This window comes from Triturus cristatus, chromosome 5_1 (genome assembly GCF_964204655.1).
Source record: "Triturus cristatus chromosome 5_1, aTriCri1.1, whole genome shotgun sequence".
Lineage (NCBI taxonomy): Eukaryota > Metazoa > Chordata > Amphibia > Caudata > Salamandridae > Triturus > Triturus cristatus.
In genome coordinates this window covers 263,195,194-263,213,415 of record NC_140587.1, presented here as the reverse complement: position 1 = coordinate 263,213,415, position 18,222 = coordinate 263,195,194, and the positions used below count along the sequence as shown (strand labels likewise).

Below are 18,222 nucleotides of genomic sequence, written 5' to 3'. Positions count from 1 at the left end.
GCCATGCTGCAATGTGAGCTTTACTCCACACGTTTGCAAAACACTACTGTCTGAACGTCAGGTCCGTATGGACGGGCATTTCGCCCGTTAAGTCCTGCAGGACTTTTTAGTCTAGTAAATCTGTCCACAGCCCACTGCCAGCAAGTATAGCTAGGGTAATTATTCAAAGGTAAGGAATCTTCAGCTAGAAGTCTCTATCAGATGAACAAGTTACTGACTTTTGCGAACACATTATCTGGTAGAGGTAATATCTAGCTGCAGATACCTTACAGACCCACTCATGCCTCCCCACTCTGCGGACTCATTTATAGGGCTAGGGTTGTTCCCCATTACAGGGCCCTAGTTTTGACACACAGTCAGTTCAGTCCATGGCTCTGCGCTTCTGGCGTGGAAAAAGTAAAAAGACGTTGGGTGGTGCCTATATAGGTGACAACGACGTCCTAGCCGACACCGGTGATGTCACGTGGAGCCGGACGGAGCCACCCGATGGCACGCAGGGGTACTGCTCACACAGAAAATTTCCGGATCCAGTGTGACGCCTGGGAAATTCAAAGGGAAGGAACCTGCTGCTAGATATTGTCTCTACTAGATAATGCATTACCGAAGTTGAGTAACTTGTTCTTCAGGTAGGCTGCGAGCACTTACAGTTCTCCCTGTTCTTTTTTGGCCTCACCAGTCCCAGTCCCTAGAAGCAGCCCCCTGAATGCCTGCATACGCTAGGACCAAAGCCGCTACAATGGCCTTAGTAAAAGGGGTACTTGTTCTGCTTATCTCCCAGACTGTGACGTTGGTTTCTGTGCATAGTCTGGTCCGGCTGGAAGGTTATTTCTCCTGCTTGGTTCTGTAGGATTATTTTTATCTGAATTCACTCCTCAGACTCTCTGCCTTTGAGAGGTACTGCTGTGGTATCTATTCTGGAGGTGAGAGATCTCTGGTTAGAAGTGTACATCAGAAGAAGTTGCTTTTCTTTGGTATTTGTGGTGGATACTCTACCTAATCACAGATTCCTCTCTAATAAAATCCTTGTTCTGTGTACTGGCTTCTTTTACATCTAAAAAAGTACAAGTTGGAAGTTCAACACACTGTCTCAGACAATGTATTCTCCTGTCCGCCACTGAGAGAAGAAGGAGAAAGGTACAGGGAAAGTGCAGGGATGGCCCTTATATGCTGCATGGCCCCTATATGCTGCATGGCCCCTATATGCTGCATGGCCCCATCACTTCCTGGGCAGTATGGTGTCCCCTTGGAGCCACATGGCAGCAACTACTGACGCGCTAGAGCATTACTGGAGAATACTGTGGATCTACAGGTGAGGATTATGTAGTTAAATAGAGTATCCACTAGATAGAATACTACTGACGGTAAGTAACATATTATTCAAATTAAAACTCATTCTCAAAGTTACAGACCCCACCACTGGTGTTACTAGTATTGAAGATACACATGACAACTCCCCCTTGTGGATAAACATCATCCGAATACAATAAAATGCCCATTTGGACCTAATACCTCTGGTAATGAGTATTTGTTCATGACAAAACCTTGTCTCAAACGTGTTTGAGTTGAGGATCTTGACGTAGTTTCATTCTTGAGGACACAAGTCATGGTTAAATTATGGAAAGTAGGTATTACTGACTGATAGACAAATTAACTGAAAGAACTTTACAGGAAAATTTTCACGGAGAAACACGTGTCAGTTGCATATTGATGTAAAATTAAAAATAAAACGATGAATGACACTGATTTCAAACATTGGGAACATATGAAACCTGTTCTATGGTGTATTTCTGTGCTCCACCTGGTAATGACATAGTATATACGATATTTGCACTCATTTCGACTATTTTGAGTGAGTTGGTATTTCGAAAGTGATTTTGTATGCATTTCAATATTTACTATAGAACACTAACTAGTGCACAATGTTGTGCTAACTGTTGCTGTATTCATTTTCACTGTTGAACTTTATATTTCGTACAAAACAATCACTATTTTCAAATTATCTGATTCACGCAATTTTTTTCAATTGTAATGTACTGGGCTAACATTCATATTTTTGATTTTCATTTCAATTAATATACTCTTTTTCTTTTCCCTAGGCGAACATGCTTCATGACAAACTGGCACAGATATTGGAGTTAACTATAAGGTAAACAAATCGTTTCTATTAACTTCATTGAGTGCTATTAAGTACATTATCACCACAGAAGAAGTCTGCGTTGTGTACCAGAGCAGCAAAAATCGAATTGACAACAAACATAAAAATCCAAAGCAAATCATAGTTAAAACTTAGATTCTAATTTATTTAATCAAAATTATATTTTCTAACCACAAGATATATTTATAATCGTTGCGACCCCCTGACCATTCTTGCGACCCAGATGTCACCCAGTAGGCTTTTGCTGCCACTCGGTCACCATGCACGTCTGCTTACCTGCAGCTGAAGATCCCATCCTGGGGGCTAGAACTTCTGTTGTACAGGAATACACACTTAGCTGCTGCTGAACTTGGTTTATTTTAACCATGATTGCAAAGGTGTAACACCAGACTCTAGTGGCAGTGCATAAAAAACTCCCCACTGGTCGCTAATCCCTCTTGTCGAATATCACACCTATATTGATTAACTACTTGTAACTATCCTAAGTTTTGATATATTGTTAGTATTTATTTGAGGGGCAATATCGGCGTCATGAGATGCCTAAGCAATATGGGAAACTACAGTGAGATCTGGAACACTTGCACTATTCGCAAATATTGCTGATTTTTTCAGCTGCCTTCTGATTGTTGTTAACAGTAGAGGCAGGATGAATTGCTCCTGGTCACTGTAATACTAGCCTTTAGCTTTCAATTAACAAACCTATGCTTTTCAGGACTTGCAGAATTTGTTCATAATAGACTAAATTAAACTGCAACAACTAAAATGCAAATCAAAAGCAACTTATATTGACCTCAAATAATTAAGACTTGTTAGTTATACCCAGAGAGCTGCAATGGATCTGGTCAATAAATTAAATCTCAGTGAGGAACAAGGCAGAAAGCTTTATCAAGGTGTGGGGGGTCAAATCCATAGCTGAAGTCATTGAGCTTCACCAAATTGTATGGATCTGTAGTAATATGTGGGAAGTATACTTGAGCCTTTTAAGTCTGTTTCATCATTCCAAATCACGTTTTAATGTTCCAGTCCTCTTGGTATTGCAAATTGATAAAGCTTGATGCTTCAAGCCAGAGGGCAGAACACAGAGTCAAATGGAATAAGGCGATGGTATTTGAGCAGGTAGTTTGAAGCTGTCGTGCTGGGTTCAAAGGTCTGAATCAGCCATTCAACCCTGTTGTGGTCCTTTGACTGAGAACCGTTAATCTCTGATGTATCGTCTTCACTTTAAGGAAATGTTTCAATGGTTTTGACAAGTTCTTGCAAATCTTCAGGTCAGTGTTTATTCTCTGGGGCCAATGTAACTCAAGGGCATTTATACAGTCCTCTGACAATTATTACTGTTGTTCACAGAAGCCTGGCACCAATGCACTAAATTGTCACAATCTCTTGTTTGTGTTTCAGACAGTAGCAAAGTCAATCCTTATTCTCGTATTGTGGTTTGCGGTAGAACCCTTAGATCACTTCTTTTGAAAGCAGCTGACAGCCACAAGTTTCAAAACGATATCTCATTCGTACATTCTGCGGATCATGGACCCCGGTGCAAGCACTCCTGAGGGTCTGAGCAAGGGAAATGACAAGTGTGCAGGTTGAATGGGAAAATACAACTGCAATCGGCATTCAGTGGGCTCTGGTGCCACCTGCTGCACCATTGTAATCTCGGCTCCTTTACTGCATCTCCAATGTTTTCTGAAACACAAAGTTTACTTTTAAGGGGGGCGTGGCCAACAGCTGAATATGACAAACACACCTTGAAAGAGCTCCTGAGTCGGTGTCGCCTTCTCCTGCTACTATCTGCCATCATCCTCTCTATGTGGTGGGGAAACCCGTCCCTGAGCCCCTTCTCGCAGCAGACTGCCCGTGTAACTTGCCGGATGGGCTTGAGCCCCGCTAGATCAGATGCCTGAGGGCACAGCCTGCCTCGACTGCACAGCCTTCTTGTGTCAGCCTGGGCTGGGGCAGTACCAGAAGAATACAAGGGGTGTCAGCTCGTGCCCCATCCTAGTGAGCCAGTGACCGCATCGCAAGTGGTCGAAGATCCTGCAAGAGGTGGTCCGCTCGTCTTCCCAGGTGAGCTGAAGTGTGGCATTTTCCTCGGTTGGCTGGCGGAGAAGGAGGCGGGCTGCCAGCCGCGGAGGTACACTGTGCAGCAGACGCCTCTGTGATGGGAGAGAGAAGATCCTGTGTGGGCCGGACACGCCCATTGCTAGACCGACTGTTTTCCTGGCGCTGCTGGAGAGCAGCGTTTCCTGCGATCGGCAGGCTGAGACAGAGACGAGTTGCCGGCTTCGGAGGCGCATTGCAGGACGGAAACCTGTGAGGCGGAGGCCAGTTGAGGTGAGAGGCAGGGGGCCCGTGATTCAACTCGGGGTGGGGTCATGGGGGCAGCAAATGAGGACAGGCCCAGAAAGCATCAAGAGCACTTTAGAACAAAAACTGGACTCCATAGTGGTAGATATGTCGCTGATGAGGGCAGAGTTCAATAAGGAAAAAGACCAATTCCGCGACACAAGACAGACAGTTGTGGATATCAGTGAGGCCACTCGACAGCTCCAGAAACAGGTCACTTCCGTATTTAAGGACAATGCCACCATGCAGGCGTGTCTGGAGGACATTGAAGGAAGATCCAGGTTAAATAATATCTGCCTAGTGGGGATTCTGGAGTGAGCAGAGGTACCCTGCACTGACCTCTTTGTTGAAAACTTCAGCACCACTGTGCTTCAACCCAGGGGTCTATCAAAATTCTTCTCGGTTGAGAGAGTGCCAGCTGCTGCCCCTAGTCCGTGCATGCCCCCTCACACCATTATTGCACGCATCTTCAATCACAGAGACAGAGATGCAATTCTGCAAGCAGCAAGGCGCACCTCAGACCTGAAATTTGAAGGGGCAACCTCTACCCTGACTTCACCCTCAGGGTCCAACAGTTTTGGAGGAGCTTCATGGATGTCAAGAGAGAGCTACGGAACTGCAACATCAAATACATGTTGCTTTTCCCGTCCAAACGTAGAGTAATAGCAGAGGGAAAAAGTGTTTTTTTGACTCTCTGGAGGCAGCACTGAAATGGTTGGAGGGTTGGCACACTGCAGGTAGTATCAAACGACAAAGGAATCGGTGACCGAAATGCGGCGACGGAGGAGGGCACACCGGCGGCCACTAGCCTCGCAGTGGCAGAGAAAGCACAGAGGACGTGGAGATGTGTCTGGACGGGTTTGCATCTGCTCTGGGCCTCTGAGACGCACTGGACGGGCCTGTGGGCCTACTGGCGACAGTCGAAGGGGCTTGAAGATCTATATTCTCTGTAGCATGCTGCTGTATACACGGGGGCTCGATTTCCCGGGGGGACAGGCCAGCCTATGGGGACACTGCCATCCAAGACCGAGGCACCCTGAACAGTGCCTATGTTTCACTACATCCTGCAAAGTATGAAAGGAGCGGTCCCTTCACATGGACACATTTTAGGGGCTATGGGGGCACGGGCTGTCTTGGTCATTTTACCCCCCACCCCAGTTGTAGGTTAACTAACGTGCTTCATTTTTTTTCAGGGGCGACAGTCACCTTGCCAGTTGTAGTTGGGTGGGCTGTTTAGTTTCCACCAGGCAGAGTAGCAGGGTGGGAGGAGGGATTCTCTAGTTTACATGGGGTAGTTATAGTATATTACAGAGCAGCAACAGTGTATTGTGCGATGTCGCTGCCTGGGGTCTCACTCTCCTGTGGGTTAGGCATGCCTTGACTTTCTACACACATCATTTCACTGACCCCTCATCCCAAGCACGTTTAACGATACTGTCATGGAACATAAATGGCCTCTACAACAAGATTAAGTAGGGTATGGTCCACCAGTTCATTCATAAGCATTCACCCGATGTGTTGCTGTTGCAAGTTAACACACCTACTAGGAAATACTTGTAAAGCAGTGTCCAGAGGTGGCTGCTCCATGGGGGGGTGGGCATCCTTATCAAGAATTCAACTCCCTATAACCCACACAAGTCACGGGTTGACCATCAAAGTAACTATGTGGCACAGTTGGGCACCTGGAATGGGGTCCCAATCGACCTATGTTCAGGCTATGCCCTGCCCGACATCATCGTTTCATGCTGCAGAGGCTCAGTAAGATGTTGCTCCACTTGCCAGAGTGGGTCTTGCTCCTTTAGGGTGACTTTAATTCCCTCCTCTCTATACAGACACTCCTGGGCTTGTGCTGCCCACTGGAACCCCTTGCTATCCGACTTCGTCACTGCCCTGGGCCTGACCGACACTTGGTGTATGCGTCAATATACCTTTCTATCTGGGGTCCACCACAGCCTCTCCAGACTGGACTATGTATTTACTTAATCCACCCACTTAGCACGGGTGGCAGAAGTCCCTCACTTGGCCAGGGGATCTTGAATCACTCGCCGGTATGGGGGCACTCCAGCACATGGCCCACGACCTATCAATGCCTGGCACCTTAAAGACACCAAACTTATCTAGGACCTAGGCCAGGCCACGACTTCCTACTTTGAACTAAATGAGGGTTCAGTAGACTCTTATTTGAGTCTATGGGAGGCCTACGAGGCTTTCGTCCGGGGTCCAAAATAATTCTTGATAGTGGGGTAGAAAAGAGACAGGCAGGCACAACTCCTGGCACTGGAGTATGAAATTATGGCCTTGGAGCATCTGGGGCAACAGGAGGTGAGCGAAAATAGACATGTCTCTGCCTCAAACAGAAGGAATATAGGTATTTGATTGAGGACAGGGTAAGGGTCTCCCATATTCTACCTCAACCATGCCTTTATAAAGTGGGCAATAAAACTGATAAGCTACTGGCATGGCTGGACAAGAGAGATCAAACCTGGAGATGGGTCTCTCATATCGACACAGGCTTGGGCGAAGCCATCTCCGACTCCGAGGGTACAGCGGATGAATTTGCACAATACTACGCACACCTCTTTTGTCCCAAAACAAACTGTTCACCCTCAGGTATTGGGGATTTCCTGAGGGACATCAAACTTCCCAGTCTAACAGAAGAACACAAACATTTCTTGGAGGTGGACATAGATCCACTGGAAGTGAGCTAAGCCTTGAGATCACTGAGCTCAGGCAAGGCAATGGGGAATAACGGCCTCCCTATCGAACTCTATAAATGTCTTGCCTCCAAGTTGAAACCTCAAATAAATAAAATGTGGAGGGTGGCGCGAGCGGTGGCTATGCTCCCTGAGGACCAGCGCCTTGCGACAATAGTTGTAATACGTACGTCCGGGAAACCCTCGGAGCAACTGCAGCTTGTATTGTTTCATATCCTTCCTAAATGTTGAGATATTAGTCCTTGCCAAGCTTCTGGCCAATAGACTCCGACAAGTTTTCACCTCCCTGGTCCACCCAGATCAGTCCGACTTCATGCCAAACAGAGGGACACGCCTGAATCTGCGTAGGCTTCATGGGATTATGGCAGGTTCATGAAAAGAGGATGTATCCACAATGGTATTATCTATGGATGCTTCAATGGCGTTCGACACCCTGGAATGGACCTATATGTTCTGAGTGCTTGAACAAATGGGATTTGGTCCCTACTTTATGGGCTGGATGTGTCTACTGCACAGAGACACGATCACCCATGTCAAGGTCAACCGTATCATTTCCCGCAATTTCAAAATAGGCAGGGGGACTAGACAGGGGTGCCCACTCTTCTCCCTGATATTTGGGCTCGTCCTGGAACCGCTGGCGGCGTGTGTCTGACTAGAACCGCTGGTGGCGTGTGTCTGGCAGGACCCGCTTGTGAGGGGCATTAGTTGGGCAGCATCATGGGAGAAGCGTATACTTCTATACGCTGATGACATCTTCTTTTATGTAGCAAACCCCCGCGACAATTACCCGACTGACCCACAGTCTGCAAGTCTTTGGCCAGCACTCCGGGTACACCATCAGTTGGGACAAATCCCTTATTCATTTGATAACTGGTCCCATGCCTGTGCTACCCAGAGGAGTCCATCTCCCTCCTGCCCACTGGGAGCTATAAATATCTGGTAATCCTTGTCACAATGGACCCCCTTCTTTTTTATCATCTAAACTTGGTTCCCATACTGGAGCGTTTTGAATCTGACCTACAACACTGGAGAGCTCTCCCTATTAGGACGAGCGGCAATGTTTGAGATGATGACATTGGCTAGTATGCGCTGCAGAACACTCCTCACCAACTTCCCAATAAATACTTTTGTACAACAGAATCCCTTCTCTGCCTGCTTTTGTGGAACATAGCCCCACCATGCATCGCTCTCTCCAAGTTGATGCAGGGCGGGTAGCGATGGAAGCAACCTGGCATCAAGAAATGAGAAGGACGGCTACATCATTCCTGGGCTGGAGGGAGAAGCCCACTGAAATGACCCCATTGTGGTATAGTAATTCTCTTAATCAAGTTCACAGCCTACAAGCCTTGAAGCTATGGAACCTCATAGGTATATCCACGCATATCCATGCAACATGTTCACCTGGGTGAAGATGCAGGCCCAATACGATTTGGCACCCACTGAGGCCTTCAGACATATGCAACTCCGACAGGACGCACATCCCCAGTGATACTCCAGTCCCAGACTCCTCGCCTCTGGAGGACAGAGTCCTCTCTGAAGCGCTACCCAAAAAAACGGTCTCGCTCATCTACAGGAAGGTAATTACTAATTCACCAAACATTCTCACTACACTCAGGACTGTGATGACGGGGAGTGGGAGGAGGCGTTAGGAGCCTTTAAAGAGGTGGCCATTAATACAGGGTTCTGCTTGATGTATCTATGCATCCTGCACTGTTCATGTTACTCCTGCACCGTGGTCCGGGCCATGGGCTGCTGTCAAGACAGATCTCTGTCTGCTGGACTGTGGTGAAAGGGCACCTTCTTCCATATTTTGTGGTTATGTCCAGCTGTACAAACCTTTTGGATGGAGTTGCAAAGGATTATGGGGGAGGTCATAGGGGTTTCGCTCCCAGACACTGCGAAAATATGTCTTCTCCATATTTGGGTGGATGACCCACCACCAAGATATAACAAGCTGTGCATTTTCCTCGGTCTTGTGGTCGCCAAACGAAGCATTGCAAGTTTATGTGGTGCTAGTTAGGCTCTGACAGTGGTGGATTGGGAACGGGACATGGATTGGTGTATGACAAATGAAATGTTGATTTATCTAGGAAGGGGATGTCCACGCAAATGGGAGCGGGTCTGGGCCGGATGGCGCGCCCACAGAGGCCTGAACACTGACCCCCAGCTTGGTGATCATGATCAGGGCTCCCCCTTAATATTGGGAAAAATTCATACAGGGTGTGAGTTCCACTCAATTTCCTTCTGCTATGATACTGTACATATCTCACTTGTAAGGGATTCCGCCCTAGAGTTGGCACACATAAATATCATATGATGTACTGCTGCAAATTTTGTTGTTGTTTTGAAAATGCAATAAAAAGGATTTTTTGAAAAAAAGGGTTAATTTTAACATGCTTGTTAGCACATTTCTTAGTGATAAATTTGAGAACCACAAAACGCTTCTCTTGATAAATCGGGAGGGGTGATAATCCGGTAAGGATTTTTGTGCTCAACACCTGAGCCTGGTCAACAAATCAATAAACTTAATATAATGTGAAGCACACTGGGTTCCAAAAAAAGACCAGAGAATATTTTAGTATAAAACCATAAATGTTAATTGTTTACAGGAAGCAAAAATAAGCTTAGCAGCAAATTATAATCAGAATGTGTATGCTTCAATTAATATGTAAATCATTTAAATCAAATTTTATGGAACAGAGGACGAACCAGCATGGGGTTGCCTCAAAAAGAAGGGCAAAGGAAAAGTTAGTCCTCTGTCAGAGATAGCACTCTAAAATCTCCTACTCTGCTCTGCTCTACACTGTTCTAAAGACACACAAACGTTAACATTTTACGTCCGACATGCTGTTCTCATATGACTGTCCAGTCAGGTTAAACCAAAATGAAATAAATAATTACTTACTTACAATGTCAGAGCCTTCTTCCCCTGTTGGAACACCCCTCAGGCGCAAGTTATTACGGTGGCTTATGTTTTCTAAGTCCTCCTGCTTAATTTGGAGCTCAAGATGTTGTTCCTCCAGGAGGGCCAATCGTTGCCAGAGTTGCTCTTGGTCTTCGTTGCGAGCATCAACCGTCTTCTCGAGATCGTCCACTCTCTCTTCAATTTCTGTGACGTCTCTCCTGAGTTCCTTGATGCTGGTTTGAACCTCGGTTCTAAGCGATCCAATTTCGGACTTAATTTCCTGCAAAAAATTGGCCATTAAGGATTGTGTGAGAGGATCGCAGGGGCCATCTGCCATACACGCCATAGCCGCAGAGGGTGTAGAACCAGGTTTGTTCCACAGAGCTGTCACAGGGTTGTCTCTCGGGGGTGCGGCGATTTCTTTCCCAGCTTTAGAGCGTGGCATGACCCCTCAAACACCAACACACAGGATGGAGAGCCAGGTCGGAGGAATAAAGCAGGAAGCCGAGCACATCCCCCAGTTAAGGGTCAGGATCCGTCGTAGCGTAGGTGAGCAGGATGATCAGCCATGAAGGGGAGAGGGGCAGCAGCTTTTCCCCACAGCGTCCAAGGCCCCCTCTGACTCCCCCCTCTGAGCTGCACGAAAGACCAAAATTTGTAGGTAGGATGGGGAGATGTGCCTCCTAGAACCCCAGCAGTTGTGATAACTCCCCCAGCAATCACGTATGCAGACCCGCAAGGACAGGGGCCAGACACACATCAGGGGGGAGGGGCCCCCTGTGGGATTGCACGGGAGATGGCACCACAGTAGAGCTCACACTTCAAGTCTTCAGGAGGCCCCAGCAGCCGGTACCAGGAAAGCAGATCCGGGGGTGCCCACAGTAGTCGTGCCCTAACAAGAAGATGGGGACTCTGTTGTGAAAGAGGCGCGGCCCGGCAGAGTCTCAGGGCCTCGGGTGGTCCCATCCAATAGGGGTCGCTCCTCCAAAGAGTCCCGAGGGGTAAGGAACCAGGGGGACAACAGAGCCAGTCCAGGGCCCACGTCCAGCATACACCATCAGCAGCAGGAGGCAGCGGGTCCCAGAAGAGAATCCAGTCGTGGATCGCCACTCACCTAGTCTTACCCCTCTCCACGACAGGCGACACAGCGTCTTGGAACCTCCAGGACACCAGCGATGGAGGGGAGAATCCGCATGGGGCACCACAGTACAATCTCCTGCGCCGCACGGAGAAGCACAAGATGGCAGCAGTCCCAGCACCCGCAGCTCGACACACCTCCTGCACTCCAAGATATCGAGTGCAGATCGCCGCACCTCCTCATCAATCCCTAGGTGGTCCGGCGAAACTCCCCAGTGTGCCGTTTTGCACCAGAAGGGAACCCTCGCTCGCCGGGCACTCTCAAGAGTAGGACGGAATCAAGATGGCAGCTGTGGGCTCCCGGACCAGGCCCCGACACCAAAGTTGCCAGGGACACAGCTACCAGTGCCCAAAGAGTCGCGCCGGGCGAGCAAAGGACTCCCTGAAGCCTCCAATGACCGGGCAGGCTGAGCAGTGTCGCCGTTAATTCCCCGGTGCTGCGATAAATGCTTCAAAAGGCAGCGGCTGGCCGAAGCTCCCTCGTCGTGCGTCTCACTCCATGTGTAGCGAGACCGCGCCCCCCAGATGTTCCTTTTCATACAAATAAGAAATATCAAGTGTCTGATGTTTTTCTTGCCAACATGTTGTACTTTCCTTCTTACACGGTAATGCTTCCTGATGCAATACTTTAAGTAAAAGCACCATTTAAAATAGTTGTTTCAAAGCATTAATCTGGCCAAACTTTATGTAAAATGAGATTGTCAGAAAGGGTGGCTTTGGAGTTTGGCATCATAAAGTAATGCAGTTGTGTTGCTTTCACTGTTACATTTTTTCACAAGTTTTTTAATTTCATTTCAGGCCACCTCCTAGCCCCTCTGGCACAATGACCATAACAGCGGGACATGCTCAGTACCACTCTGTTCCAGTTTACGAGATGAAGTTCCCGGACCTTTGTGTGTACTAAATGCAATCCAGCACCAACTTGCCATCTGGATTAAATTATGAAACAAGATGTGTTTCCAGAGGGTGTTAACTCTAGCTGCTTTACTACAATCAAATCGACCCTAATGAATGCTCAGACAGCCTGGAATGTTGTCCAAATTCCAACCATTAGTTATTCATGTTAGATTTTTAAAATATTTAGTTTGAACTTTTGTTCATCACTCATAGGAATTTCAATAGACTATCTTGAGCAAACAATACCACTAAGTTTTACCCAGGATGGAAAAATCAATTGTACTGTATATTTGCAACCAAGAGTATATGTGAAGATGGATAATGTCTGCACTCCCATTCATCTGTCTCCCTCCAATTAGTTATTGTAGCATTAATATTGTCAGATTCCACCTTGTCAGTCATTGTTATATTGCATTTATGTATTTATTCTTTTACTTGCCCCAGTTACTGTTCTTCATCCCAAAGCACCATGCACCAACCCAGTTTCCCCCAACTCAATACTGTTGTGTTGTTACCCTATGCGTTAGCACTTTACACATTTGGTATCTGCTCCTCTAAGGGGAATAAGTGGTGCAAAAGTTGACCTCCCTGTGAAATTGACATAATGTTTACAACAAGGAACATGTCATATGGACTTCTTTGACTGGTAGTGAAAAAACATCTATGTGTAGGTCTTGCTGTGCTTGATATCTATCTCCATATAGTTATTGTGGGAACGTAGGAGCTACTGCTCAGTTTCTACACAAATACATAACACATTTACCAGCCCTATTATTTTTGTGCATCCCCATCTCCCAGATCCATTCGTTTACTTTGAATATTGGGAAATTTACAGAGTATGTGGTACTGGAATCTCTTTCTAGGGAGGACACTATTATACTGGACAATCAGTGATGGAGCCAATGAACTCCTTCTAATGATGACTGTTGTGGTCTGTTCATTGTGAGCAACATTCACAGTTTGAGCTGGGTGCTTGACATCTAATTTGAAAATTATTAGCTGGGCTTAACACATCATTTTGTTTACCATGAGCCCTCATTCAAGTCATTTCTTTGAGACATCAGCTATCTCTAGTCGTGAGGTTTAGCTCCTATTAACGGCTCATGTTTCTGCACCACAGATGGCACGGTTTGAACCCTTGAGGTTGTTAACTAAACACAAAGAACCCCAGTACCTATGTGCACAATTGAAGGCTTATCACGTATGAGGTTCAGCTGAATACCTGGCTGAAATTTCCACAGGTTTATGCCATTCTGTGATGGCTGCTTGCTAAGGATGAGTAGTTCCTTCACTGTTTTCATTTCATGACTAAAATAAGTTTAGCTCTTTTCCCTCATGATAGCGTGGCCCAACACTTTCGTTACCGTGGGACTTTTTGACAGTAGGCTTGCTACTTTTTAGTTCTATACAGATCAGCATTTCTTGGAGTGGGTAGGGAGGGGGAACTAGAAACATTTTGCTTTTGAGCATATACGGGCAGATTTACAAGCCTCATGTTCCACTTTTGCGTCACTTTTCCCATGTTAAAAGTGACGCAAAAGTGGCGCAAGGGGCTTGTAAATCTGCCCCATAGTTTCCAACTTGAATTTAAATTGCAAAGTGTTCTTCCTCTTTCTTCCCTTTTAATATCCTTTTCTCATGCTGTCTGATATTTCAAATTGAATTTGTTAGATATTTTGTTCTTATTAACCATAGTGAGCCCAAAAGTATCTGGGAGGTGTGCATCCTGCCGCTGTATCTGAAAAAAGGAATCAGTGTCCTTATATTTTACTCTCTGCAACAAGCTTTCATCTACTATTATCCCAAAGGGAATCTGTGTTTAGTCCGCGACTGTGAAGAAATGTTGCCAATAAACGTTTCTACTTTGCATGCTGATGTTGCCCCTGACAGCTTGAATGTTATTTCCTGACCCAATACACTCTTCCTTAATATGCTTTTAATGAAATTTAGGGAATGCTGCTTTTTGTATTGTCTAAATTTGCGTAAGGGCTTGCTTATTTACGGATCACTTGGGTGAATGGTGTGAAAGATAAAAGTTTATAAAGTTCTGTGTTTCTTTAATCGCTTCATTCAATCTCCTGACTACCAGCCTGCACCTTGTTCTGTAATTAGAGCACCAATCCAATTTCTAATTTTACCATCTAGTTCTGCTTGTTTAAAATTGTACAATAGTTTAATCTCCTGTCCACTTTGGAGAGAGTTCCCATTATGATGCCCATTTCAATACTGAATGGTCAAAGTTCATGAGAAAAACGATTGTTGGTTTTGGATGTTAGTCAGCCAACCATTTTGTTGCAAGACAGCCAACCATTTTGTTGCTCCATGCAAAGTATAAAACATTGCAAGAAACCTGTTGAGCAATCGGGGACCTCCTAATTTCACAATTGTGTCACAAATATTGGGGCTTATGTAATGTTTGATGAAATCTAGTTGGAGATTCAGTGAATGTCATGGAAGATATCAACCATCCTCACTTGTAATGTACATGAAGATTCTTTTAACCGTTTTATTATTGAAAGTAATATATTTGTTGAGTGTTTTGTAATGGTTAATGTGGATCTATTTTAAAAGACTGTTTTATTATTGGCTGTGACTGTGCTCTTTGACTTCAAGTTTGTACCGGTCCGCTAAGTTAAAGAAGTTGAGTTGTGCAATATTTTTCATGATTTCGAAATTTTGAAATTAAGTGAGTCACTGTTTGGGAAATATAAATAATTTTTATTGTGGAGACTAACAAGTCAAATTTGAACTGAAAATGCATGTAGCCGCTATTTCAACTGTATTCTAAATGCAAACCATTAAAGGAATAGATTGTATGAAAAGTATCAATGCAAATTAGTGAAATAGTATTTTTGCTCTATTTTGCAAACTGAAGGCAAAATTTGAGACCCGCTGTAGGTCTACAGTATATTTTCTAGTCCTTTGTAAATAGTGAACACTGCTCCTGTGATGTAATTTAATAGATTGCATTTCACTAAAAACTGTTTTACAGATCTCTCATATTTTGTTCCCCTAATGAGTACAGTAGAGGCATATTGACTTCGTTTTTAGAATACTGTGTGTGATTCGGTATATTGTCGGTAGTCTGTCAGTCATTAAACATACAAATCAGTTAGGAAGTTATTACCAAAATGTTTACAGTGCACGTGTAGATACCTGATATGTGATAGCTTTGCAACAGTAATAGGACTGCCATTGTCCTTCATCAGCACTTGCATCAAGATACACTTTTAAAAGAAACTATTCTGCTATAAAAAAAATCCTAAAGCTAACATATTTTCTGATTTTATCATTTGCGATGGCTTTCGAACATACTGAAGTTGGAAGAATATCCTCTAGGAAAGATGCTCTTATTTCAGAGGTTAAGTTCACGATCAAGGCCTACAGGACATCAAAAGCAAGAGGTATTAAAGGTGATGTCAGTTGATATAAGTGAAGCTATGCCAAAGAGGATTATATAGTAACAAAGTGGACCATTTAATTCTGGGTTGTCAATTTAAAATAATTAATAGGCACATGGTACCAAGTATTTTATACTTGCTCACACTATAGTTAAATATCTACCTGTTTGCACTTTGCGTTCCACATTTCTTTGTCAAAGTATGCACGTCTTTGTGTGTTGCATTCTACATTAATTTACATTTTTTCTCATTTAAATATAAAACATGAAAGTGTTTTATTTTGACGTTTTAAAAAATATTTGTACAACTTATATTTCTGTGATTTTGTAGTCACTTTATACATGGTGTGGAACCTTTTTTAACCCGCAGCCTTTATCATTGTATACTGCTGAGTCTTTACCCATGCTGTTGCTATTCTTTGCAAAGATTACCAATAGGTCGCTAGAACTTGCTTTTCATCTAAATGTTGTCTTTAAATAAAGGCCTTGGAAAGTTTTCTAGTCTAATAAGTAATGGAATCAAACATTTAATTAATATTGTATGAGAAATAGACTGGTAACTGTAAATTGAACAAAAGAAATATCAGTCAGTGAATATTCTTAGAAAACAAGTGAAGATATGGATTCATCACAAAATGTTTGTCATTTGATATATTTTATTGTATACCATGAGATGGAACCCTTGCCCTACCTCAGTTGAACATGCAACCTCATTAGATGGATGGGGCATTTTGAGCTTTTTTACATCCGCATTCAGGTAGGACAGTGTCCCCTGAAGAAATAACATATATTAGGTAGGTTATTACCACTGTTTATGCACCTACAGCTCACAGAGATACTCGCAAAGCTTTCGTCTTTAAAGTGGTGTACATACACCTGAAAAACACATTTCAAATATCTTTAATTACCAAATAAATATGTTAGAGTAAACCAGTTGATTCAGTGACATGCAGTGGTTGCTTCCCCTGTATTCTAATTGTAAATCATATAGTGTAAATACATGGAAGTCCAGTTAAGTTTAAATCTAGGCCTGGGTGGGATGACTAATGCAATCTGTTTTGGGTTTCATTATGGTTCCTAGTGGCAATAAAAGAGAATAGGCACAAAATCATGCCCATCCCAGTGGTTCTTCTAATATACAGTACATGTGTAAAGTGAGATGAATGAATTATTGGTGTAAAGGGTACACTTCTACATTCAGCTAGACAAAGCCTGTTAATACTTGAAAAAAATGTGATAGCTTAATTTAAAATACCGTAATACCATCAGTATGGAAATGTTTGCGCCTCATGCCATTTGTAGATATGAATTAGCATGGCATTAGGGCTTGCATTGCCATCTTTTGTGTCAAGTGTTATGGTGTTGAAGTCTCGTCATTTCTGCACTTTTCATAAACCCATTAAACAGTTGGACATCAATTGAAATACCACATTTTAGATGCACTGACCTATTGGATCCTAGAGCCCAGCTGTATTTCTCTTTTTGGGTAAGGCATTTTCCAGATTACATCCAGTAAATTTAAGAATTACATTTTTGTAAGTTTCAGCTCTGTGTATTTGTTTTTAAAATCCTTGATTCATTATTTGTGTTATTTTTGTTTTTGTTTTAATAGGTTTGCATTACAACAGTATAATTCGTAATATAATTTATCTATGTCCCCTGCAGAATTGTATCCTAATGGAATAGAACTGAATTTTGTGTTTAAAATAAATAATTAAAAACAAGAGGCCATTTGTTTTACCATTATGTGCGATAAAATTACCTGCACATACCATATTCATAACTTAATTTCGCAAGGATTTTTTATGGCAGATGTTTGTACTACAATAGTAACACATTTCTACTATATGAGTATAGGAACACACTTGACTGCTTTGACTTTCATTTATATGGCAGTTTAGAACTGATTTACGTGTCTTACTTTTGCTTCCATTCCTGTAATTGCTGCTGTATGTATTTCAAATGAAGAGAGGCTTGGAAAAGATTTCACTATAAAGGGATATAAAAGATGATGCAGAAAGTTGTACATCTAAGTGTAAATGCTATTGACTCTGGAAGTTAAGTGGATTTACTGGTGGAGTCTGCTAGGACCTCTCTGCTATTTAAGCTGTACTCTGAAACACCAGCCCAGAGTCTAAACACTCCATGTATCTACTGCACAATGATTGTTTCTGAGTTGTTAATGTGATGTATGCTTATGTATCCAAATGCTTTTCGTTTTTCAGTTACTCATTTCGGTTTTATTCACTCGATGTTTTAAAAGGAAATTAAGCAGATGGCTAGCCATTTACAAATATCTTAAAACCAGAGTATGCGCCAAAAGCTTTTTAGCAACGTCAGTCAGCTGAGCTGATAAATGTTTTGTTTTATTGCCCGTATGTCTTGTGTGACGATAAGTAAAAACACACTGTGCAATCACTATTTAAGCAATAAACGTGTACTGCTATATCAGAAGCATTGCGTTGATCTTTCGTTTTCAATTGTATCTTGTGTGTATTTATTTGGAATGTAATTCTACATAGCCTTGCATTTCCCTGCTTTTGCTCTTTATAAAAAATATGCTTTCTACGTTTTATCCTATATTATATTTGAAACGATATTCAGTATTAGTTTGCTTCAAAATCTGTAGAAGTCACAGAAGAAATGCTGCTTTTCCTTGTATGTTCCTTCT

The 18,222-nt window shown here is 43.6% G+C and overlaps 1 protein-coding gene across 3 annotated transcripts in view; it reads left to right on the top strand.

The window, feature by feature from the left end:
* EFR3A (EFR3 homolog A) overlaps nt 1–18,005 on the top strand; it is a 1,080,015-nt gene extending 1,062,010 nt beyond the window's left edge. For all 3 annotated transcript variants that reach the window (XM_085604916.1, XM_085604915.1, XM_085604914.1), the window contains 2 exons: nt 2,097–2,146; nt 12,053–18,005. In XM_085604916.1, coding sequence (XP_085461042.1) covers nt 2,097–2,146; nt 12,053–12,158 — 156 coding nt within the window. In that variant the 3' untranslated portion in view covers nt 12,159–18,005. The remainder of the gene's footprint in view (nt 1–2,096; nt 2,147–12,052) is intronic.
* The last annotated feature ends 217 nt before the right edge of the window (nt 18,006–18,222 follow it).